The sequence below is a fragment of the Capricornis sumatraensis genome, chromosome 11, assembly GCF_032405125.1.
Source record: "Capricornis sumatraensis isolate serow.1 chromosome 11, serow.2, whole genome shotgun sequence".
NCBI lineage: Eukaryota > Metazoa > Chordata > Mammalia > Artiodactyla > Bovidae > Capricornis > Capricornis sumatraensis.
Window position 1 is genome coordinate 74,062,332 of NC_091079.1, and position 26,937 is coordinate 74,089,268.

A 26,937-nucleotide genomic window follows, 5' to 3' on the forward strand; every position below is an offset into this window, starting at 1 on the left:
AACTTTTTTTTTGACTGGAAGAAGAAAATGATTGGTTGGGACCAGGACATTATAGATGCTAATTACATAAAGCTTTATTATTAAGACACTGTAAAACTGTTAATGGAGGGTATTCAGAAATAATTCAGTACTCTACTTTGATTTATTAATGCAGAAGAAGCTATTTTGTTGCCTACAGTCCATTTAAAATTAAAATTATTCTGAAAATTAGATTTCAAAGATCAGGAACATTTTAGGTTCTTTCACGTAAACTATCATTTAGCTTCAAGATAACTGTGTTTTCTTTTGCATTTTTAATTTAATTATTTTTGGCTTCACATATATATACTTGAATATCTTTATCATTCTATTGGATGTTGCACTCATTTATTGGTAATCATATTCCATGGGGTCGCAAAGAGTTGGACACAACTAAGTGATTTTGGCATTCAAAAATCAGATGCCTAGCAGTCTCAGTTTAAGCCTTGTATTTAAAAGAAGATGGCTTAAAGCCCTCTTTAGGATGGAGTATGAAATGAAGAGTGATCGCTTCCTAACAGTGATTCCCTAGCTTAGATGTTGTGAAGGGCATGTAGTGGGGGAGACCACTAGAAACTTTGCTTTGTAACACCTATTTTGAGGAAGAAGTTGCATTTTATTTTAACTTATTCATATCTTTTAATTATGTATATCACATGTAAATTATTCAGTGCTTTAAAAAAAAAGGCAATGTATTGAAGCAGTAATAGGAATTTCCCCTTGACCACCAGTCTCCTTTACCACCAGATCTCGTTTTCGTTTCTAATGGTAAACGCTGGAATACCCCGGTCTGTCTATAGCTTACTCTGTGCTGTCATATCACAGTGTTTGTTCCAACATATGTGGATTTATGTGTTTTCTGCATCTGCAGTTTTTTTCAGTCATTATCTTGGAGATCTTTTTAATGTATTATAAATCTACTTCAGGGGACTTGGTGGTCTGGTAGTTAAGACTTTGCCTTCCAGTGAAGGGGGTGCAGGTTTTCAGTCCCTGGTCAGGGAGCCAAGATCCCACATGCCTCACAGACAAAAAACATAAAACAGAAGCAATAGTATAACAAATTCAACAAAGACTTTACAAATGGGCCGACATTTTTAAACAGAGACTAAAAAAAATCTTTAAAAAATTAAATCTACTTTAGTATAACTACGTTATTTGGTATTCCAAAGGATGGTTATGCCAGTTAACCACTCATCTGCCAGTGCTCTCCAGACAGAGATGCCAGGTACACGTTTATATTTGAACACACTGGATTTATTACTTTGTGAAGCAGAGGAGGGATGTGTACGATGGGGAACCACAGGATGTCTCAGTAAGAGGATGTTAGAACGGACATTGTAGGATTAGGCTTGTATTGGATGGTTTGGGGAGAGGATTTTAGAAACTGGGGCTTTGCTCTAGGTTGGCTACTGTTAGGAAACTGGATAATTCCATGATGGGTATCTTAGTAAGTCTTGTCCAGAAGGAGGGAAGACTGGATCAAGGCTTAAGCTGTGATAAGTGATATTGGCATGGATTAGAATCCTCTTTGTGGCTCTGACAACATTCATATTTTATATGTATTCAGTTGCCATTATGGCATGATGCTGTTTTTCTCTTGTTTGGTCATAATAACAGAGGTCACGCAGTGTCCTTGTCTGATGATGATGTTCTGTGAAATTGTTTATCAGGAGAATATAGCTGTTAGTGTCACTAGCTCATAGCAAAGCCAAGTCCTCGCTGATACTGCCAGGCTAGCACTGGGCTGTCAGGTGCTGCTATTCTCTTCCTCACTATTGATAAACGACTAGATTGTATCTTAGTTTTTATTAGCACATTTTGTCATTTTCATCATTAAAATAAACATTCTTGTTATGTGGATCTTAGTGTACATGTGCAGGTATTCTAGAAGTGGAATTGTATTTGTTGTTGTTTAGTCACTAAGTCATGCCCAACTCATTTGCAACCCCATGGACTGTAGCCCGCCAGGCTCCTCTGTCCATGGGATTCTCCAGGCAAGAATACTGGAGTGGGTAGCCAGTCTCTTCTCTGGAGGGTCTTCCCAGCCCGGGGATAGAACCCACGTCTCCTGCGTGGGCAGGCAGATTCTTTACCACTGAGCCACCTGGGAAGCCCACTAAAGGGTATGTAACCCATCATAAAATTTGATTTATAATCATTGCGAACAGCCTATACTTCTGTTCCTACCAACAGGGCACTTTAGCCAAGAACAGACATTAATAGTCTAAGATTTTTTTTTTTTCCTGGCTAATGGAGGTATCATTTGGCCTTTTTTTTTTTAAACCATAGTTTTCCTGTTCATATTCTTTTACTATGAAAAAAATGATAACCTTGTCATTCTTGTTGAGTTTTAAAGGTATTTTGTATGTTACTAGTACTGTGTTATATTTGTGGCAAGTATTTGTCTTCTTACCTCCTGTATGTCTTTTATTTACTCATAAGAAGGCTTTCTCCACCCTGAGATTATTAAAACAATCTTCTAACAAAGCTACTTTACTTTTCTGTTAAAACATTTAGATTATTGATCTATCTGGAATAAGGAATGTTTTTGTATGTTCTTTTTTCCCCTAAAATTCCCTAATGTTCCACTACTATTTGTTGACTAGTCCATTTCTTTCACAATAATTGGAAATTCAACATCATGTTCTAAATGCCTACACAGGCATTAGCTTGCAGTAAAATTTCTCTTGCTTGCCTTTCACTTAGCTGACTGGATTAACTGATATTCTCTATTCTTTTTTAATAACTTACTGACTGAAGACCACAGTAAGTTTGATATGTATTGCTAGTAGGCTGCTCAGTTCTCTCCTGTTATAATTCTATTTCTGCTAGCTGAGTTTTACATCAGTAATAATCAGATTTTCTCATTCTAAAAACTTGTCAACTGTGTCAATGCATTTTCATTATTTAATGCAGTGTTATATAAATCAGTAAAATATGAGTACAAAAAGAAGGAAAGGTGCCCTTTAAAAAAACACAGAATTGCATGCTTTAGAAGAAACAATGGGTCACTAAAAAACTTGAGGCTAATAAGGACATAGTTTAATTAAATCTTTTTTAGTGTATGTATGTATATATATATATTAAACAGTTCTAGAAGCAGGGAATGAAATACAAGAAAAGTGAAAGTTGCTCAGTTGCGTCCAACTTTTTGTGACCCTGTGGACTATACAGTCCATGGAATTTTCCAGGCCAGAATACTGGACTGAGTAGCCTTTCCTTTCTCCAGGGGATCTTCCCAACCCAGGGATTGAATACAGGTCTCCCACATTGCAGGCAGATTCTTTACCAACTGAGCCACCAGACAAACCCTGAAATATATCAGTCAAGGATTATTTCTGTACTGCAGGAAAACCTGTTAACTAATAACTAAAACAAGAATAAAAATTGAATTGAATACAGTTTGGTGTATGAGGGGAAGTTTATTTTCTGAGTTGTAGCCCTTTTTTGTGTATTTTCTTGTAAAACATTTTAATGATGTAATCCATCTTGCTACTTTATCTTATGGCCTTCCCAGACGGTTCAGTAGTAAAGAATCCACCTGCCAGTGCAGGAGATATGCAAGAGACACGGATTGGATCTCTCGGTCGGGAAGGTCACTTGGAGGAGGAAATAGCAAGCTACTCCAGTATTCTTGCCTGAGAAAATCCCATGGAGAGAGGAGCCTGGTGGGCCACAATCAGTGGGGTCACAGAGAGTCAGACACGACTGAGCATGAAGCATGAGACACTAAGTGTATAAGGATATATATATATACACAATAAAAATATGTTAACAACAACGCAAGTTGTTAATAGCATAACATAGTATTTTCATACCACAGAGATGTCTGTGTAGGAATTTAGAGCATGATGTGTTATTTCCAATTAGTTAAAATACTGCTCGTTAATTTTAAACTTAAGAATGAAGACTAGATTACTGCATTGCATTGGTTATCTATTGCTGTGTAATAAATTACTTCAGGACTTAGTAACTTGAAACAGTAAACGTTTGTCTTCTCACAGTTTCAGTGAGAAATCAGAATGGCTTAGCCAAGATGTCAAGAGAATGTAGCCAAGATGTCAAGAGAATGTAGCCAAGATGTCAGCCACAACGGCAGTGGTCCAAAAGCCTGACTAGAGCTGAAGGGTACACTTCCGAACTTCACTCAGGGGCTGCTGCTGGTGGTTGTCAGGACCCCTGAGTGCCTCCTCACATGGGTCTGTCACGTACAATTGGAGAGAAAGAGCAAGGTACAAGATGTACAGTCTTGTATGACCTAACCTAAGCAGTCACATACCGTCACTTTTGTTTGTTACAAGTGAGCCGGTGGGACAGCTCGTACTCAAGCAGGGGACTTGGGCACCTACTTGTGAAGAGGAGAATAACCAGTGCACTGCTGATATTTTTATTCTGTGTGTGTTTGTGTCAAGGAGAGGGAGGGATTCATTCTTAATGTTCGGCTTCTGTTTAGGATACTGCCTTAGGAAAACCACGAGAGGTATTTCGACTTCCTACAGATTTGACAGCATGTGACAATCGCCTTTGCGCATCCATCCATTTCACGTCTTCTACCTGGGTTACTTTGTCAGATGGGACTGGAAGACTGTATCTCGTTGAAACAGGTGAACGTGGAAATAGTGCTTCTGAAAAATGGGAGGTGAGTTGTTTTGTTTTTCTTTAGACTTAATGCCGAGTCTGGAAAGTATATTCTAATTAGATCTTAATGATTTTGAAATAACACCTTTTTAGGGATGGTTTACATGTGACCTCTTGATTTTTATAATATATAGTATTTTGGATATCTTTTAAATAAAATGTTTACCTTTTGTGAAACTGATATATTAGCTATTCCTGTTTTGATCTGGGATGAGTACAGTTGTCAAGACTTGCATTTGTTTTTCAGCAAATACCAATTGAGTTCTTTTCAAGTGTAAAGCAGTACCTTAAGCATTGACCTTGCTGCCTTCTTTTTTGTAAAGAGTTGGCCAGAGAATTACATTGTCATGTCTTTTCTCCTTTTCTCATGTTTTATTCTCAAATATATTTATGAGCCTAGCATGCTTCTACTGCACCACTTGGCTGTCTGATATGTTTAAACTAGTCAAATAGTAACTATTAGAAAAATATACCATAGCATCAGTTCAGTCGCTCAGTCGTGTCCGACTCTGCGACCCCATGGACTGCAGCACACCAGGCTTCACTGTCCATCACCAACTCTGGAGCTTACTCAAACTCATGTCCAAAGAGTCGGTGATGCCATCCAACCATCTCATCCTCTGTCGTGCCCGTCTCCTCCTGCCTTCACTCTTTCTCACCATCAGGGTCTTTTCCAAGGAGTTACTGGTTTGTGTCAGGTGGCCAAAGTATTGGAGTTTTAGCTTCACCATCAGTCTTTCCAGTGAATATTCGGGACTGATTTCCTTTAGTATGTACTGGTTGAATCTCCTTGCAGTCCAAGGGACTCTCAGGAGTCTTCTCCAACACCACAGTTCAAAAGCATCGATTCTTTGGCGCTCAGCTTTCTTCACAGTCCAGCTCTCACATCCATACGTGACTACTGGAAAAACCATAGCTTTGACTAGATGGACATTTGTTGGCAAAGTAATGTCTCCGCTTTTTAATATGCCTAGGTTAGCCATAGCTTTTTTCCCAAGGAACAAGCGTCTTTTAATTTCATGGCTGAAGTCACCATCTGCAGTGATTTTGAAGCCCCCAAAAGTAAAGTCTCTCACTCTTTCCATTGTTTCCCCATCTTTTTGCCATGTAGTGATGGGACTGGTTGCCATGATCTTAGTTTTCTCAATGTTGAGTTTTAAGCCAACTTTTTCCCTCTCCTCTTTCACTTTCATCAAGAGGCTCTTTAGTTCTTCTTGACATGCTGCCATAAGGGTGGTGTCATCTGCATATCTGTGGTTTTTGATATTTCTCCAGGCAGTTTTGATTCCAGCTTGTGGTTCATCCAGCCTGGCATTTCTCATGATGTATAATGCATAAAAGTTAAATAAGCAGGCTGACAGTATACAGCCTTGACGTACTGCTTTCCTGATTTGGAACCAGTCTGTTGTTCCATGTCCAGTTCTAACTGTTGGTTTTTGACCTGCATACAGGTTTCTCAGGAGGCAGGTCATGTGGTCTGGTATTCCCATCTCTTGAATTTTCCACAGTTCGTTGTGATCCACATGGTAAAAATTGTTTGGGGTAGTCAATAAAGCAGAAGTAGATGTTTTTCTGGTATTCTCTTGCTTTTTCGATGATCCAGCAGATGTTGGCAATTTGATCTCTGGTTCCTCTGCCTTTTCTAAAACCAGCGTGAACATCTGGAAGTTCACAGTTCACGTATTGCTGAAGCCTGGCCTGGAGAATTTTGAGCATTACTTAACTAGCGTGTGAAATGAGTGCAATTGTGTGGTAGTTTGAGCATTCTTTGGCATTGCCTTTCTTTGGGATTGGAATGAAAACTGACCTTTTCCAGTCCTGTGGCCACTGCTGAGTTTTCCAAATTTGCTGGCATATTGAATGCAGCACTTTCACAGCATCATCTTTCAGGATTTGAAATAGCTCAACTGTAATTCCAACACCTCCACTAGCTTGTTCCTAGTGATGCTTCCTAAGCCCCACTTGACTTCACATTCCAGGATGTCTGGCTCTAGGTGAGTGATCACAGCATTGTGGTTATCTGGGTCATGAAGATCATTTCTGTGTACTTCTGTGTATTCTTGCCACCTCTTCTTAATATCTTCTGCTTCTGTTAGGTCCATACCATTTCTCTCCTTTATTGTGCCCATCTTTGCATGAAATGTTCCTTGGTATCTCTAATTTTCTTGAAGAAATCTCTAGTCTTTCCCATTCTATTGTTTTCCTCTATTTCTTTGCACTGATCACTGAAGAAGGCTTTCTTATCTCTCCTTGCTATTCTTTGGAACTTTACATTCAAATGGTTATATCTTTCCTTTTCTCCTTTGCCTTTAGTTTCTCTTTTCTCAGCTATTTGTAAGGCCTCCCCAGACAACCATTTTGGTTTTTTGCATTTTTATTTCTTATGATGGTCTTGATTTCTGTCTCCTGTACAATGTCACGAACCTCTGTCCATAGTTCTTCAGGCACTCTATCAGATCTAATCCCTTAAATCTATTTGTCACTTCCACAGTATAATCGTAAGGGATTTGATTTATAACTGTAGTTATATGCCAATGTCCAAGATGCCATTTTTATTTCAGTTTTTTTTTTAACAATATAACAGACTTAAATCTGAGGGCCAGGTTTGCATTTTATTAATAATAAACATGAAATTAGTTTCTCCAGAGCCACAGGTTTGGAAAGTAGACAGAGTGACACTGAGTTGCGCTAATAAAGTACAACGTGATATTGCTGCCTTCTAAATTTCAGCAGGTGGCCGTTAGTTCTAGGTAGCTAAAGAGATAGAATTTAATATTTTACATCTTATAAAACATTTTTATCAGACCAACAGGTGCCTGTAAACACTGGGCTTTAATTATTTGAGAGAAACAACAAGGCCTTAGTGGTTTAGCTTTCTTATTGTTATACCAGATCCTGCACTACCTAATTGCAGTGTGTTCAAAAAGTTAAACACAAAACACAATGAAATACCAGAACAACAGCCTGTTTATAGGAGGCCTTTGCAGTCAGTCACAGTTGTAAATATTCATTGGACATTGTGACATATTCTGTTTCTGCCTCCAATAATTTTTTCTTTTCTTTTTTTACTGAGGATATGTGGTATATAGCATCCAGCTATCTGAAACAGTTGAAAAGAATTTGGAGAATGATGGACAGGAGCGATATGAATGAGAATGTATCTGTTATCAAGCTATGGGGATTCTGTTGGTGTAAGAAACACATTGACCCTCTTCACCTTCGGATTAAGAATAACACCATGTAGTCCATCAGAAGAAAATTCATATGGGTTTATAATTCATTTGGTTTCTGCTATGTATATCTCCTTAGTCCATATAAGTCCTTCAATAAGATTTTTAAAATAAATTAAAAATTTGAATTTACTTCATATCTTCTTCAGTGTATATAGTGCCATAATGAAGTCAGTCCTCTCTGGGGAGGTGGGGACAGTGGGGAAATTATGGGACCAGGGTGTTAACTGAAGTGGAAGGGATACTGTGGGATAGTGGTCACTTTGAGAGAAATATATGAGTTTTAGGACTTTGGGGGAATTGGTGTAAGAGAGAAGGCTAAAGGTGGAAGTGATGGGGGCATGGTAGGGCATAAGGGGGCCCAGCAAGCGTGGTGGTGACGACTGAAATGTAGAAAGAGAAATGAAAGAAGGCAGGGCATGTGTGGCCTCTAACATGATGGGAGTGCTCTGTATCAACAGTTTCACAATTGATTTGCCAGGCTTGTTCAGGGGACTGGAAACGTCAACCTAAGAGTTTCTAAAAGTCCTGACATGGTCTCCTCTGGCCTCACATGAGCGAGAAAGAGGGGGAGGAAACAGGAATCTGGCTACTTGGACTTGGCAAAACTTACCATTTTTTCTTCCTACCCTTTTATTTATTCTTGTCCCCCAAACAGAAGCAAAACCCACTTAACCAAAAATGTGTCTATCTTCTCTATTTTGGGTATTTGAGGGAGGGCTCTCCCCTTACCTATGGAAGAATTTAGAATGGATTCCAAAGGTCTACTGTTTGAATAATTTTGGTAGAGTTGCTCAAACACAAAGGGAAATTAATGACATTTAAGCACATTTTTCTTTTTATTGAACTCTAGTTATAATTTGCAGTGTTTTGTTAGATTTGGTGTACCGCAAAGTGATTGAGTTATAGATATATATATGTATGTATGTATATTCTTTTCCATTGTAGTTTATTTCAAAGTATTGAATATAGGTCCCTATGTTATACAGTGGGAACTTTTTGTGTATCTATTTTATATATGGTAGTTTGTATCTGATAATCCCAAATTTCTAATTTATCCCTCTTCCGCTTTGGTAACTATAAGTTTGTTTTCTGAGTGTTTTCCTGTTTTGTAAATCAGTTAATTTGTATCATGTTTTAGATAAGTGATATTGTGTGATATTCGTCTTTCTCTGTCTGACTTATTTCACTTAAGTTGGAAAATCTCTGGGTCTATCCGTGTTGCTGCAGATGGCATTATTTATTCTTTTTATGGCTGAATAGAATTCCATTGTATGTATACCACATCTTTATCCATTCATCTGTTGATAGACATTTAGATTACTTCCATGTCTTAGCTATTTTAAGTACTGCTGCTGTGAGCATTAGGGTAATGCACCCTTTTTTTTTAATAAGGCTTTCTGGTAGCAGCCCAGGTGATTCCAGATACAGGTTTAAAAAGAAAAAAAGAGCTAATTCTTGTGTTTCAGTTAGATTTGTATTCAAACTATTTATCTATTTATTTTTTCACTTATTTGAAAAACTTGTTTCGAAATCAGTCTTAAAACCTTTCCTGATCGATATTTAAAAAAGATATAGTAGTCTTTTAGATTATGTGTTGTAAGAAGAATTTGATAAGATTTTGTACATCTTTCCATGATGCTTTGATTTGCTTTTTTTTTTTTTCCTTAGAAGAAATTTCAATATTTAACAGTTAGGGGAATTATCTTTTTAGATGAAATGAGATCTTCTGTTTTTGAACAGTAAGAAAGTTTTCATGATTTGTTCTCCAGTTCCTTTGACTCTTCAGTTCAGTTTAGTTGCTCAGTCGTGTCCGACCCTTTGCGACCCCATGAATCGCAGCACGCCAGGCCTCCCTGTCTATCACCAACTCCCGGAGTTGACTCAGACTCACATCAATCGAGTCAGTGATGCCATCCAGCCATCTCATCCTCTGTTGTCCCCTTCTCCTCTTGCCCCCAATCCCTCCCAGCATCAGAGTCATTTCCAATGAGTCAACTCTTCGCATGAGGTGGCCAAAGTACTGGAGTTTCAGCTTTAGCATCATTCCCTCCAAAGAACAGCCAGGGCTGATCTCCTTCAGAATGGACTGGTTGGATCTCCTTGCTGTCCAAGGGACTCTCAACAGTCTTCTCCAACACCACAGTTCAAAAGCATCCATTCTTTGGCGCTCAGCCTTCTTCACAGTCCAACTCTCACATCCATACATGACCACTGGAAAAACCATAGCCTTGACTACATGGACCTTTGTTGGCAAAGTAATATTTCTGCTTTTGAATATGCTATCTAGTTTGGTCATAACTTTTCTTCCAAGGAGTAAGCATCTTTTTATTTCATGGCTGCAGTCACCATCTGCAGTGATTTTGGAGCCCAAAAAAATAAAGTCTGACACTGTACCTTTGTAAGTTTCCAGAAAACAAACAACACAAAGCAAACAAAAAACAATAGGAAAGAAAGATATACACACATATATACAAACAGTATTCAGAAACTAAGAAGAAGGCAGAAATAAATTAGAGATATGATTAATATATTAATATATAATATAAATGACTATTATAAATGGATGGATATAATATTATACAATATATTAATATATCTCAATAAATTAGATATGAGACGGGAAGAGATGCAGTAAGGGAATATTGACCTCATTTGCTCTGTACGGAGCACTCTTTTTCACTTGGCAATTCTTTTCTAGAGGATTGCTTTTAATTCCCTTTCTCTTGTAGATGCCATTTGGAGGCCCTTTTGTTTTCTGTGTGTACTGATCAGTTTTCTCTGTTAAACAAATAGATGTTTTCTAAAAGTTATTTCTTTAAGCAGTATTTTAAACTTGTAAGCTTTATTTCAGGGCTTTTCTGTTCTTGTGTCCTTGCAGTAAACAGTATCCAAATTACTTGTTGGATTGTCAGAATTCTGTGTATTTCCTCTGTGCTCTATGCATTCATGTAATACGTTTTTGTGAATGCCATTTTTTTTCTTTTTTGTAGATTGTATTTAATGAAGAGCTTGGGAGTCCTTTTATCATAATTCACAGTATCTCATTGCTGAAAGCTGAAGAACATTCAATAGCTACTCTCCTCCTTCGAATAGAGAAAGAGGAATTGGCTATGAAAGGAAGTGGTTTCTATGTTTCCTTGGAGTGGGTCACTATTAGTAAGAAATATGAAGGTAAAACAACAAGATTCTGATCTCTCTGCAGTGGTTGTCATAATTCAGTAGGTTTTGAAATGCAAAGCTGTTCCTGTAAATGCTGTTTGCTTTTTCTTAAGCATTGTGTTGTGATTCTAGTACCTGCCACCCAATGGAATGAATATTTATAGGTAGTTTCTCCTTAGGTATGGATTATTAAAAAAAAAAAATTATGTGCTTCCACAGTTGAATACACCTTTTTTGTAAAAGGAGACACTACTACATATTTTAGAGAATTTAAAGTGTATGTTTTTAATATATACAAAATGTATGTTAATATGTAACATTAAACACAAGATTTGTTCTTCAAAATACTTAGTGTAATTTGTTCTTTTTCCCAGTGTTGTAGTTTTAGCTCTAGAGGAACACAGTAACTTAAATCTTTATATTAGATATTGGAAACTTTCTAAGGGCTAGATGGTAACCATATGACCTATTGCAGTTATTCAACTAGGATCTTGTGCTGCAAAAGCAGCTGTAGATAAAGCCATAAATGAATGAGTATAGGTGTATTCCAGCTGTATTCCATTTACAAAGACATAAATGAATGAGTATAACTATTTATTAACACTGATGTTTGAATTTTATATAATTTTATGTGTATTTAAATATTCTTTTGATTTTTTTTGAACCATTTAAAAATGTAAAATTTATTCTTCAGCTCACAGGTCATAGTTTGCAGATCCCTACTTGAGATAAATAAAAGCTTTGTTTTTTTAAATTAAGGTGCATAGCATAGAAGAAATCGCCATGGGTGTTTTTCCTTCTCTGAGGCTCTTGGCTCCGTGACAGCTTTCGCTCAGTGCATACTGGCTCTCTGCTGCAGCTCCATGGCTTCCGTGCTCTTCATCTTTGTTTCCTTCACTCAGCTGGACAGTCATATTTAGACTCACCTTTCTTTTTTTTCTCTCCAGCCAATTTTAATTATTGTAATTGTAGAAACATTCTTTCTTTTGTTGACTTTAACTTTCTTTTCTGGATGTTTCAGTTCCTTTACTCCCTGAATTACTAATATAATCGTGTTACTTGTTTTTTTCTAATGAATATAACAAAGCAGTGTTGTATTTCTAGACTGTTGAGTGGAATATTTGATAAATTATATTTTGTGGTCAAGTAAGTTGGAAAATGTAGGCATACAATAGCCACATTTCACATTAAGCATAGTCAAGTTTCTAAAAATCTTGAGTAAAAAAAGAAAATGTAATTTTGATCCAGCCTTTCCCAACCCATTTAGCCATGGAATTCACTTGAGACCTACTGTTTTCTATCTCACATGTTGGGAAAAACCATCCTATAAAACACAGAGTGTCTAAGGTTAGGTCTTTGGAGCCAGGTAGGACTCTGCCTTGCATGTACCTATGGAAGAAAAATAGTTGTTTTTACTTCACGAAATGAAAAGTCTATTCTTAAATGTATATGAAGTGAATGTGTGAATGTAGGTGAGGATTTAGAGAGAAAAATGACATATTTTAGAATGGATTGTATTACTATGTATGTATATGTATTATTATGGGAAGGATTGAGGGCAGAAGGAGAAGAGGTCGTCAGAGGATGAGATGGCTAGATGACATCACGGATGCAATAGAGATAAATTTGGGCAAACTTCTGGAGATGGTGAGGGACAGGGAGGCCTGGCATGCTGCAGTTCGTGGGGTCGCAAAGAGTTGGACACTACTGGGCCACTGAACAACAACATATGTGTTATTATGTATAACTCATTGTGTTGAGTTATGATTTTTTGACTACTCAGTGTGAAGCTAATAAGTACTACCCACTGTACAAAAACTTTGTTATCGAAAGTAACAATGTTAAGTTAAGGTATGGACTCAAATGTTCGAATACTTCTAAAGCAAAAAAAAAAAAAAAAGAAAAAACCCTTCTTTTCATAGAATAAATTTAGTTTACCAGAAAATTTCAGAACACAGGTAATTGTTCCTATCTTTAAAATTATAAGTACAGTTATTTATAGTTTATGGCTGCTGCTGCTGCTGCTGCTAAGTCACCTCAGTTGTGTCCAACTCTGTGCGACCCCAGAGATGGCAGCCCACCAAGCTCCCCCATCCCTGGGATTCTCCAGGCAAGAACACTGGAGTGGGGTGCCATTTCCTTCTCCAGTGCATGAAAGTGAAAAGTGAAAGTGAAGTCGCTCAGTCGTGTCCGACTCTTAGCGACCCCATGGACTGCAGCCTACCAGGCTCCTTCACCCATGGGATTTTCCAGGCAAGGGTACTGGAGTGGGGTGCAATTTCCTTCTCCATATTTTATGGCAATTTTTATACACATTCACATATTTTATGGCAAATAGATCTATATGTGAATGTGTATAAAAATTCTTTCTACCATAAAAGTTATTTCATTTTAAGTAAACCTGCTAATGGGCAGAAAATAGTCCATACCACACTTTTTCCATTACCATCAATTTGTGGCCCTTGTCAGAAGACACCTATCATATACTGGCTGAGAAAGTAGACAGGCTATAGTCAAGGAATGGGTAGATTTTTCAGAGGTTGATGTTCAGGTAAGTAGATCGCTTTTACAGTTTAGAGCCCTGCTGTCGAATAGAAATTTTTCCAAAATGGACGTGTTTATATGTGAGCCACTCAGTGTGATAGCAGCTAGGTATGCGTGGCTTTTGAACACTTAAAGTGTGGCTCGTGTGGCTGGAGAAATGAATGTCCATTTTTACTTAATTAAACAGCTACCGTGGCCAGTGGCCACCACATTAGACATCACAACGTAGAACAAATTTCATCAGACCATTTTTTTTAAAGAGATTTTATTTACAGAATATTAGGTTGTAAATTTTTTTATCCTCTTATAAAAAGGTACCTAATAGTCTGTTTTTTAATAGTACATTTAAAATATTTAAATTAGAATTATACTTGAATATTTTCAGATATTTTTATTATAGTTTTTTGGTTGTAATTTTGTTGTTCTAAAATGCTTTATTTTCTCGCAGATAATAAAAAATATGAAATGGCTAAGTGTAATAGTCTCCGTGGGAAGTCCGTGCCACATTATGCTGCTATTGAACCTGATGGGAACGGTCTGATGATTGTCTCCTACAAGTCCTTTACATTTGTTCAAGCTGGTCAGGATCTTGAAGAAAGTAAGGATGAAAACATGTCCGAGGAAATCAAAGGTGATTTTACTTTGAATCATAGAGCTGCTGTGTAAAATAGATCTGACTTGTCCTCCTAGCTGGGTTAGAAGTTTTACCAGGTCAAGATTGGCACTGAATTTTTCTTTGTTTTCCTTTATATTTCCCAGAAGAGCCTTTCATAAAATATACCACCTAAGTAGTGTGAACTGGTTAAATTTAATATTTTTCATAATTACAAAAAATGTTTTTAAAATATGTATTATTTTACCTGATTAGATATTTAACAAATACTTAATGAATAAACAAATACTGAAGTCTATTTGCTGTTGATATTGAAAGTCCAGCATATTAGTATCATAGATAATAATTTAAAAAAATAAGCTAACCTCTTTTCATATGATAGTGAAAGTTGCTTAGTCACGTTCGACTCTTTGCGACCCCATGGACTATACAGTCCACAGAATTTTCCAGGCCACAATACTGGAGTGGGTAGCCTTTCCCTTCTCCAGGGGATCTTCCCAACCCAGGAATCAAACTGGGGTCTCCTGGATTGCAGGCAGATTATTTATCAACTGAGCTATCAGGGAAGCCTCTTCAGATAGGTAGGAAGAGTCTTAGTGGTATCAGTTCAGTTCAGTTCAGTTGCTCAGTCATGTCCGAATCTTTGTGACCCCATCAACTGCCTCACACCAGGCCTCCCTGTCCATCACCAACTCCCGGAGTTTACCCGAGCTCATGTCCATCGAGTCAGTGATGCCATCCAGCCATCTCATCCTCTGTCGTCCCCTTTTCCTGCCCCCAATCCCTCCCAGCATCAGGGTCTTTTCCAATGAGTCAACTCTTCGCATGAGGTGGCCAAAGTATTGGAGTTTCAGCTTCAGCATCAGTCCTTCCAATGAACACCCAGGACTGATCTCCTTTTTGATGGACCGGTTGGATCTCCTTGCAGTCCAAGGGACTCTCAAGAGTCTTCTCCAACACCACAGTTCAGAAGCATCAATCCTTTGGCGCTCAGCTTTCTTCACAGTCCAACTCTCACATCTGTACATGACCACTGGAAAAACCATAGCCTTGACTAGACAGACCTTTGTTGGCAAAGTAATGTCTCTGCTTTTTAATATGCTATGTAGGTTGGTCATAACTTTCCTTTCAAGGAGTAAGCGTCTTTTAATTTCATGGCTGCACTCACCATCTGCAGTGATTTTGGAGCCCCCAAAAATAGTCTGTCACTGTTTCCCCATCTATTTCCCATGAAGTGATGGGACTGGATGCCATGATCTTCGTTTTCTGAATGTTGAGCCTCAAGCCAACTTTTTCACTCTCCTCTTTCACTTTCATCAAGAGGCTTTTTAGTTCCTCTTCACTTTCTGCCATAAGGGTGGTGTCATCTGCATATCTGAGGTTATTGATATTTCTCCTGGTAATCTTGATTCCAGCTTGTGCTTCTTCCAGCCCAGTGTTTCTCATGATGTACTCTGCATAGAAGTTAAATAAGCAGGGTAACAATATACAGCCTTGACGTACTCCTTTTCTGTATACATCTCTTCATATAGGTATGCTAATTATGTTTTCTTCCCTTTCATACTGAACTGAAAGGAAGTTCCTAGGGGATAGAATCACTTATGTTTTCTCAGTCTTGAATGAATGAATGAAGGTAATGTTTTAGAATGAAATGAATAAAAAGGTTCTTCAGAAGAAGTTTATATTTGTATGCAAAGAATTCATATTCTTCTAAAAAATATTCAGGAGACCATTTCTCTAGAATCATTACCGTTCATATTTCTGATATTTATAGTCAGAGAATAGTATATTTTACTTAACAGATTTGCACAGTATTTAACAATCATATGTATTACTCTTTGAAGCTGCCCTTTTTTATTACTTTAACAACTTAATTATTTAAAATAAAAATGGGTTTCACTATTTTTATTTATTTACATAGCTCTTCAGGGTTTTCCTGATAGCTCAGCTAGTAAAGAATCCGCCTGCAACGCAGGAGACCTGTGTTTGATTCCTGGGTTATGAAGAACCCCTGGAGAAGGGAAAGGCTACCCACTCCAATATTCTGGCCTAGAGAATTCTGTGGACCGTATAGGCCATGGGTTTGCAAAGAATCGGAAATGACTGAGTGACTTTCATTTTCACATAGCTTTTAAAAAATAAATTTGTTGAAAAAATCTGAAAATACTTTTATAATAAATATTTGAAATATATTTTCTCCAGGTTTATAAATATGAATGCCTAAATATAAGAGTTGTGCATGGTGGCCTTTTACTTCACCTCTTAACAGCTTAGTTCCCTCACAAGTGATTTTTTTCACAAGACCCCTTTCTGAGTAAACTACTGTTCTGTCTTAGTTATAATGTTAAACTCTCCTGGAGCTTAGCCAGAGGAGCTATTTGTATTACTAGACTACATGCCCTTTAGAACTCCTTTGGTGTCGTTGAGGAAGAATGATGGACTGCCTTCATCCTTGGAACCAGTCTGCCTAGTAGCTAGGCCCATGTGCTTCCAAGACAGATTTGCAGCCTAGCTGGAACACATCATGTTTTTAAATCACTAGCCACCAGTTGACATCTCACGTTATGTTTGAATTCCTCCTGAATTTGTTTTTCTCTTTTAGTGTAAACCACTTCGATTTAGTGTAAACCCTTCAGTTTTTCTGTTTTTCTTCTAATAAACGGCTCTTACTTAACTTCTTGTACCCACTTCCTCTTGGGAAGTTTCTTCTGTATTTATTTTAATATCATCAGACTTTCACAATAAGAAAGGAAAATGGTTGTAGCAAAAATTATGGATAGTTTGTTAATTAGCATGCTTTCTTTTAAGCTCTCTTCTGAGTATATATGCTGGTTTCATTTTCTATAAACTTCAGTTAGACTGATATTACGTATTACCTGGGCTTCCCAGGTGACTCAGTGGTAAAGAATCTATCTGTCAGTGCAGAAGATACAGGTTCCATCTCTGGTTCAGGATGATCCCCTGGGGAAGGAAATGGCAATCTACTCCAGTATTCTTGCCTGGGAAATCCCATGGACAGAAGAGCCTGGTGGGTCACAAAGGAGTCAGACATGACTTAGTGACTAAACAACACCAATGTTATGTTTCTTTCTGATGAGTGAGTGGACAGATTAATGTTTATGGATGCTATTAAGCAAATATTTGTCCATTTTACATTTAAGCCCTGCTTTCTTACCTCATGGTTATAGTATTATGGGCCTAAAAGTGTTTCTTAGGTAGATAGCTTTTTAGGAGTCAAGCAGAGGGGATAGTGAAGGAGTTGAAAGGAGGATTTTTTTTACTGGGAACTTAGACTAAATATACTGACAGCCCTTGAATTTGCTATGAAATTGCTTTCATGTTGTGCAGTAAAATAGCCAGTACTTTTATAAGGAAAATATATCTTTTATTTTTGTGTGGATGTTTGTCCCACCAAATAGTCAGTCTCCTATATCACAGAGTTAGTAAATCGCCCCAACAGTGGCAAATCAAGGTTGTGATGAAAGTTTCAGGCAGGGTTTGTGACACATTTGGTATTCTTTTAACTTGGAATCCTGTATATGTGTGTGTGCGTGCATGCACACATGCTTGGAATCCTGTGTCTGTGTGTGTAAGAAAAGAGGGAGAAGCAGGGATACTGGGAGGTAGGGAATAACGAGTTGCTATGATTTGTATTTTATGAGTGTATATCTTCTAAGGCATTAAGTAAGACTGGAACAGGGAAACGTCAAGTGTGATTGCTACAACACTTTGAGTGAAAATTCCCCAAGGAGATCTCTGTGTATTTGTTCATAATTACTTTTTTGTGAGATCACTAGAAAAGATGCTAGATACATGTTATTTTGTATGTTCTGGTTTCTGCTTTTGTATGTTATGTTGTAGTCTCGTTTTTTTTTTTTTTATTACATAATACATTTTTCTTTCCCAAAGAACCTCTGTATTACTGGCAACAGACTGAAGATGATTTGACAGTAACAATACAGCTTCCAGAAGACTGTACTAAGGAAGACATTCAAGTACAGTTTTTGCCTGATTCTATCCACATTGTACTGAAGGGTCAGAGGTTTTTGGAAGGCAATCTCTTTTCATCTATTGATCATGAAAGCAGTACATGGATAATTAAAGAAAATAATAGGTATTTTTTTTTAGTTTTATTTATATTTGAAATTTTACCTTTGATTATTTTACTTTTTTCTTCTTTTTATCCTTTCTGCAGTGGTTACATCAAGGGGGAATACTACGATAGGCTCATCGATACTGCTGATTATTTTTCTTAGGATAGATTGAAAATGGAATTACTGTGTCAAAGAGCACAGCAGTAGTTAAGGTTAAAGATACTAGCTTAGTTATTGTTTGCATTATATTGTCATGCTTTTCATTACCAGCTCTGGATACAATATAAGAGTAATAATAAATGGTTGAAAATGGCTATTTATTTGAATTTTCACAATTTAAACTTTTTAATGGGAATAATTTGTTTCTACAAACTTTTAATTGGCTAACTCGATAATGTATTCCTGTGCTAGTTCATTGTTCAGTCGCTCAGTCTTATCCACCTCTTTGCAACCCCATGGACTCCAGCATACCAGGCTTCCCTGTCCTTGGCCATCTGCCAGAGTTTGCTCATACTCATGTCTATTGAATCGGTGATGCCATCCAACCATCTTGTCCTCTGTCATCCTCCTGCCTTCTGTCTTTCCCAGCATCAGGGTCTTTCCTAAGGAGTCAACTCTTCACTTCAGGTGGCCAAAGTATTGGAGCTTCAGCTTCAGCAACAGTCCTTTCAATGAATATTCAGGGTTGAGTTCCTTTAGAATTGCCTGGTTGGATCTCCTGGCAGGCCAAGGGACTCTCAAGAGTCTTCTCCAACACCACAGTTCAAAAGCATCAATTCTTCCATTCTCAGCCTTCTTTATGGTCCAACTCTTACATCCGTACATGACTACTGAAAAACCATCGCTTTGACTAGATGGACATTTGTCGGCAAAGTCATGTCTCTACTTTTTAATACACTGTCTGGGTTTGTCATAGCTTTTCTTCCAAGGAGCAAGCATCTTTTAATTTCATGGCTGCAGTCACCATCTGCAGTGATTTTGGAGCCCAAGAAAATAAAGTCTGTCACTGTTTCCGTTGTTTCCCCATCTATTTGCTGTGAAGTGATGGGATCAGATGCCATGATTTCAGTTTTTTGATTGTTGAGTTTTAACGCAGCTTTTTCACTCTCCTCTTTCACTTTCATCAAGAGGCTCTTTAGTTCCTCTTCGCTTTCTGCCAATAAGGGTGGTGTCATCTGTCTATCTGAGGTTATTGATATTTCTCTTGGCATTCTTGATTCCAGCTTGTGCCTCATCCATCCTGACATTACACATCATGTACTCTGCATTTAAGTTAAATAAACAGGTGGCAGTGTACATCCTTGTCTTACTCCTTTCCCAGTTTTGAACCAGTCAGTTGTTCTATGTCTGGTTCTAACTTGATTCTTGACCCACAAACAGGTTTCAGAAGACAGGTAAGATGGTCTGGTATTCACATCTCTTTAAGAATTTTCCACAGTTTATTGTGAGCCACACAGTCAAAGGCTTTAGTGTAGTCAGTGAAATCAAGTGAGTCTTGATATGAATCTAAATGCCTAGAGTCTAAGAACTGTATATCTAATTCACAAAGTTTTTTAGGCTTTAAATTGAACAGATATCCTGAAATCATTTTATTAATGGAGAAATTTGGTGACTTGGTTATATTTTATATATATTGTTGAAAAAACTCTATATCCAAAAGATTCTTTTAAAAATATTTTCTATTTCCATATATTCTATTTAAACATAACTTACTAGTGTGTGCAATTTGAGGATAGCATTTTTAAATTGGCAAACCAGATGGAACATACTGTTAAATATAAGTCATCAAGCAGTAACTCAGCCAAGATTTAGGAGAAGAGCTGGACTATATGCAAAAATAGATTCAACATTTAACACATGAACATAGACCAGTATTGTTTTTCCATGAAATTTGAGGTGCTTAATTACTATTTAATGTTACAAAAGGTAATTACAGTGATGTGTGTGTGGTATCATTGGTTTAAAACACATGATATTTTTATATTATTCATCTCATTTTTAATAGTTAATGTTCTGACTTTGAAGGATTTGTTAACTAATCTGTATTATGTATGGAGCTATGTATTCCTTTTTCCTTGGATGGTAGGATATGATTCTAGCTTTAAAATGTAGAAATGCATTTATGCTAAAAGTAACTGACTAAATATGCCAATTTAATGATGGTTCATAAATTGTTTATAAACCAAGACTGTATGAACTTGTTAACTTCTTTAGGTAGCAACTGACTAAGAACAGTATACATTCTGGTCACTAGGTACAAGTTCTTTAATAGTTGTTTACATATATTTTTTCAGAGAGGCAGAATAGTGCAGTAGTGAAGAACATGGACTTGGAGCCAGACTGCTTTACTAGCTTGTGACCTTGGCAAGTTACTTAACTTCTCAGTGCTTTTTTTGTTATTTGTAAAGTGGAGATGCAAATAGTACTTACTTTCTTTGTGGTGAGCCATAAATGAGTTAAAATATGTAAAGTGCTTAAGATAGCACCTAGCATGTGGTAAGCATTAGGTAAGTATAAGCTGCTGTCATTGGTTTTATTATCATTAATCATCCTTATCTTTTGAGATTAGCTTTCTCCTTAGAAGATATAACTATATCTGGGCATTATTAATTGTGGTGGTAATTTTTAATGCTAATTATAGAAACTCATTATGTAAGGAAGATATTTTGTATAGTCTCTTTAAATAAAAGTAGTTTTAGAAAATTTTAAAGTGCTGTAGTTAATTCATGAGGTGGTGATAATAGCCTTGAAAATAGCTGTTAAGTTACCATGTTCCATTTGATAATTATGATAATAGTTGTTATTGTGTTCTTGCAATTGTTTCCTTGCAATTGAGATCCAGGGCATGGGTTAGTATGACCCACGTGTACCAGAGATGGCATGTGGAAAAGGTTGCTTTGCTGTGGAACAGGTGCCACCACCCGCTTTTCTCTGTATAACTGCAGCAGCCAGCTTACCTGGATTCCCTTTCCTAGTCAGGAGGCACATGGCCAATTCCCTGTCCCATGTCTACAGTCTGCCCTGACTCACCTCTCTCTCCCTTTCCCGCTGTATTAGTCCTTAATCTTAGAGTTCCCTTATGGGTTCTTTTTTATTGATTTAAGCTGCCTGATCTTTAGTAATCATATTATGACTACTAGTTTGGTGATAGTGAAGGTAATTGTTGGCTCCACACACAGAGAGATACCTTTAGTTATAGGCCCTTTCCAGTTAACTTTATGTGCCCATCACTCCATCTCCATTCCCCAGTGAAATAACTCATAGATACATCCTGCTTATGTTTCCGCTGCTTAAGGTTGGTAACACTTAGCACACCTGAACTGCAGAAGTGCTTTCTGAGGGTGATTTGACTGTTTCCCATCAGTCCAGTGGTACTTTTGTATTTGTTAAGTCTACCTTGTTTACTCCTGGATGATAGGTGTTCCATCATATGCGAAACTAAGGTGAACATGATTTTTGGTCAGACATTCTCGGGATACCAGAGGGATAATTTCTATGGAAGATTCTTCTGTTTGATATTGGTTGTATAGTTTGTGTAGCTGTTTAATGTAACAAAACTTTCCTCATTTTACACATCTAGCTTGGAGATTTCCTTGATTAAGAAGAATGAAGGCATAACATGGCCAGAGCTAGTGGTTGGTGATAAACAAGGGGAATTTATAAGAGACTCAGCTCAGTGTGCTGCAATAGCTGAACGTTTGATGCATTTGACCTCTGATGAACTGGTAAGCAGTTCCAATAGTAGTGGAACTTCCCAAGGATTCAGAAGTATGTGGGGATTATACCATGTTTTTCAAACGTTATTTTGCTTTTCCTAACGTAAAAGACATTAGGTATTAGTGACTAGTGTTTGAATATCACTTGAAATTCTAATATTTATTCCCTAATCACTAACTGAATATATATATATATATGTGTATGTGTGGGCATGTTGTACATACAGGGTGGGTGTGCATGCATGTGTGTATGTATATATGTATCTCTTGATCTCTCAATATATGTAGAGAGAAAAGGAAATATGTAAATTGATCCTTGAACAATGCAGGGATTAGGGGGCCCACCCTGTACAGTCAAAAATCTGAGTTTAACTTTATAGTTGGTCTAATATATCTGCTGATCCACATCCTCAGATTCAACCAGTTGCATATTATGTATTTGTGTAGTGTGTATTTTAAGTTCAGTTCAGTCGCTCCGTCATATCCAGCTGTTTGCGACCCCATGGACTGCAGCATGCCAGGCTTCCCTGTCTATCACCAGCTCCTGGAGCTTGCTCAAACTCATGTCCATTGAGTCAGTGATGTCATCCAACCGTCTCATCCTCTATCATCCCCTTCTCCTCCTGCCTTTAGTCTTTTAAGTAGACCCTTCCAGTTCAAACCCATGTTGTTCAGGTGTCAACTGTATCTGCCTATATATCTGTATTCTCCTTTAGAAGAATTGACTGACCAGTGCTGATAGGGACAAAATTTTGATTTTATACCCTACTTTGCTAATAATCTATTTGTAATCATTGACATTTTTTGGGTGATCTTAAAATATCACAAGGGGTGTGTAGACATATACACTACATATAACCATGGTTTTTTGTTGAATATGTTCCTCCTCTGATAACATTTAAGATAATGTTAAGAATTTGAACAAATACAGCAGTACACCAGAACTTCAGTTATCTTCATTTAATAGATCTTACATTAGCTCATTTGAAATGTCTGACTTATTGCCATCTGGAATTATAGCAATGCAGAGGGTTGTATAAAGAAGTATTTATACTATAGAGTTGGTTGCATCCTAAGATAGAAAAGAAAGATTAGAATATTGAAAGTAAATGTCTCTCATAAAAGAAAGCATGACCAAAATGGAGACACAATGTTTCACCTTTTCCAGCATAATGGAAAATTCCAAGAATCACTGGAATTCTGTGTATGACTACAGAACTTTGATTTCATAGCCTTGTTACAAGTCATGCAGACTGCATTTCTCTATGCTCATTCATTCAGCAAGTATTTTTTGTTATAGGGCTCTGGAGATACAATTATAGAAACAGTAATAATGGAGGTTTGTTGTGAGATTGCAGATAATTGCTGCTAACTGCCTTTTAAACTTGATGATTTCAAATGAATGTTGTTAGATAAATGACTAAGTTATTTATGCCTGAATACTAGTGTATTTGTTTTAAAATAATAGAATTTTGTCAACTCTAACTGAAGGCAGTTTTTGTTTTTCAAATCTTTATACCTTTTCTTGACTTACTGCACTGATTAGAACCTCTAATCCACAGTAAAATAAAATGACTCTCTTTTACATACTGCTGGTTTGGTTTACTGTTATTATTGAAGAACTTTACATCTCTGTGAGGAATATTGGGGTCTGTAGTTTTTGTTTTGTTTTTTTGCTTTTTGTTTGTGGATAATGCTGAGTTCATAAAATGAGTAGGGAAGTGTTTCTGTCTTCTGTTTCTGGAAGAGGTTGTAGACTTGGCATTATATCTTCTTTAATGTTCAATGGAAGTTGCCAGTGAAACTGTCTGGAGTTTTCTTTTTTGAAGGTTTTAAACCAAAAATTTAAGTTGTTTAGTAGATATTTGGGGCATTTATTTCAATTAATTTTATTTTTCTTTTTTTTCAGTTTCCAGTTTCGTTAATTTCTGTTATGTCATTTATTACTTTCTCTTTGCTTGCTTTGGACTTATTTTGGTGTTTTTTTTTGAAGGTGAAAGCTTAGCTGATTTTTTTTAACTTTCCTTTTGTAATGAAAACATTTAATGCTCTATACTTCCTTCTAAATACTACATTAGCTGCATCCTCCAAATTTTCTGCATGTTTTCTTAATCCTATTAGTGATTCATTTGATTTGTTGCTGGCTTTCAGTTTTTTGCCTGGCTGGTTTATTCTTTGTTCTTAAACCTAGGGCAGAACTTTTCACATATCTTAGCTAAAAGTGTGAAATGTTTACCAGGGTTTCTCCTCCTGTGTAGTCCCTGATTTCTAATTTTTTTCTCCAAGTACTTTGACAATTATCAAAATTCAGCTTTTTAGCCTTTTATCCACTGCCTTCCCTGGTCTTTTTCAGCTCAGCTTGAAATAGCGGATAGCTTGAGGAAAACAGCATGGAGTCTTGGGTTTTCTTTCCTTTCTCTTTTCTCTGTAATCTTGTCTTTTTCAGTACTGGCTGCCTCAATAGTCCTTAGCTTTTAGTTTTTGCCCTCTTATTTCTAGTGTTAGTTGCTTCAGTTCTTTGGGACCCCATGGACTGTAGCCCACTGAGCTACTCTGTCTGTGGAATTTACCAGGCAAGAATACTGGAGTGAGTTGCCATTTCCTACTCCAGGGGATCATCCCTTCCCAAGGATCAAACCTGCATATCCCATATTGCAGGCAGATTCTTAGCTAAGCCTCTAGGGAAGCCCTGTATGAGTAATTGAAAGGGGGAGGGAGGGAGGGAGAGTACTTTCTGTTCTGCTGGATGTACGTATCTTCTTGAGTCACTGTAACAGAATGCATGCATGCATGCTAAGTCAACTTCAGTCATGTCCAACTCTTTGCAACCTTATGGACTGTAGCTCGCCAGGCTCCTCTGTCCATGGGATTCTCCAGGCAAGAATACTAGAGTGGATAGCCATTCCCTTCTCCAGGGATCGATCCCAAGTCTCTTATGTGTCTTGCATTGGCAGGAGGGTACTTGACCACTATAGCCACCTGGAAAGCCCATGGCCCAGCTCATTGCTGGAATTACCTTCTAACCAGTCACTGTAATCACTGTTTCCTTTGATATTTAGGATGGAGCAGACAACCATAGCTCAGTCAGTTCAGTTCAGTTGCTCGGTCGTGTCCACCTCTTTGCGACCTCATGAACTGCAGCACGCCAGGCCTCCCTGTCCATCACCAACTCTCGAAGTTGACCCAAACTCATGTCCACTGAGTTGGTGATGCCATCCAACCATCTCAGCCTCTGTTATCCCCTTCTCCTCCTGCCCTCAGTCTTTCCCAGCATCAGGGTCTTTTCAGATAAGTCAGCTCTTCGCATCAGGTGGCCAAAGTATTGGAGTTTCAGCTTCAACAGCAGTCCTTCCAATGAACAACCATAGCTAGCTGGCTCTATATCTCAGCTGGAAATGGACAGATCTGATAATGTCTGTAACTTTTAGACATTTTGTTTCAGACCCTTGTGGGTTCTTAAATTCTGAATAACATGACTGTATTTTGGCACTAGGTATGTGGGCATTTTATCAGTTGCTATAGAATTGTATTTCTGTAACATGCATGTGAATATACAATTTATAACTTGAGTAATCCTTTTTCACTCTTTGAGAGCAAAACATCAAACTGATTTTTGCAGACTGAAAAATACTAAAATCAGTGATTCCATTTATCTCTGCGTTTAGCTTATTTTTAACTATACCTCTGTGTTTTTGTTTTGGTGGATATTTGTGTGTGTGTTTTAGTGTTGATTCTAGAGATTATGGTGTACGTCTTCAGCTTATCACCATGTGTCTTCAACTTATATCTTGAGTTCATTTAACTCATATCTTGGGAACTTTACAGTATAATTCCATTCCTTCATCCTTTGTATTGCTTTTGTCGTTTTATTTCTACCTTATAAACTTAATATGTTACAACTTTAGTCACTTGTCTTTTAAAGAGATTAAAAATGCAGTGTGGAAAAGTCTCGCATTGATCCAAATATTTGTCATTTCCTCTTTCACACTGTTAATTCAGATTTCCGTCTGATGTCATTTTTGTCCTGCTGAAGAATTTTCTTTATCATTTCTTGCATTGTAGTTCTGCTGGATAAATTCTTTCTCCTGGATAATTCATTTGTTTTCCTGCAGACATACATATGCAAAAATTCATGCCTTTCTTCTTTTAAAGCTATTTTTCGTAAGTGTGTAAGACACTGTTGCAGGATTTTTTACCTTTCAGAACTTCAAACATACTCCACTGTTTTCTGGCTTGTATAGTTTCTAATAAGTCAACTGTCATTTGTAACTTTGTTCCTCTATTTGTAGTATGATTTCCTCTTCTGACCACTTTAAAATTTTCTCTTTGTTACAAAGAGAATGATTTTATTTTTCTTATTTTCAGCAATTTAATTGTAATGTGACTTACTGTGATTTTTTTCTTAATGTTTGTTATGCTTGAGATTCTTTGACCTGTAAGATTATCATTTTCATCAAGTTTGAAACAAAATTGCCATTATTTCTTCAAATTTTTTTCTATTCTTCTTGCATCCTTCCAAATACTTATATGTTAGACCATTTGATGTGGTTCCATAGGTCACTGGGGTTCTTATTTTCTGTGTCTGTTTTTAGTTTTTGTCTTCTCTGTGCTTCATTTTTAGATGGACTCTTAACTTTTACCAGCGTTTCCCTGGTGGCTCAGGCAGTAAAGAATCACCTGTAGTGTGGGAGGCCTAGGTTTGATCCCTGGGTTGGAAAGATCTCCTGAAGAAGTGAATGGCCACCCACTTATTCTTGCCTGAGAATCCCCATGGACATAGGATCCTCGTGGGCTACAGTCCATGAGATTGTAGAGTCAAAGACACAACTGATTAATAACTAAGCACAGTGCAGCACATATTACTATTTTAGAGAGACTTGCCATTTTAAGTAGACTCAGACTTACTGGTTGTCTTTTCTTCT

The 26,937-nt window shown here is 37.2% G+C and overlaps 1 protein-coding gene across 1 annotated transcript in view; it reads left to right on the forward strand.

Moving 5' to 3' along the window:
* NUDCD1 (NudC domain containing 1) overlaps nt 1-26,937 on the forward strand; it is an 89,889-nt gene that overhangs the window by 26,941 nt on the left and 36,011 nt on the right. Inside the window, exons 3-7 of the mRNA XM_068983828.1 lie at nt 4,472-4,657; nt 10,880-11,060; nt 14,041-14,223; nt 18,115-18,319; nt 21,880-22,024. Of these exons, the coding sequence (XP_068839929.1) occupies nt 4,472-4,657; nt 10,880-11,060; nt 14,041-14,223; nt 18,115-18,319; nt 21,880-22,024 (900 nt within the window). The remainder of the gene's footprint in view (nt 1-4,471; nt 4,658-10,879; nt 11,061-14,040; nt 14,224-18,114; nt 18,320-21,879; nt 22,025-26,937) is intronic.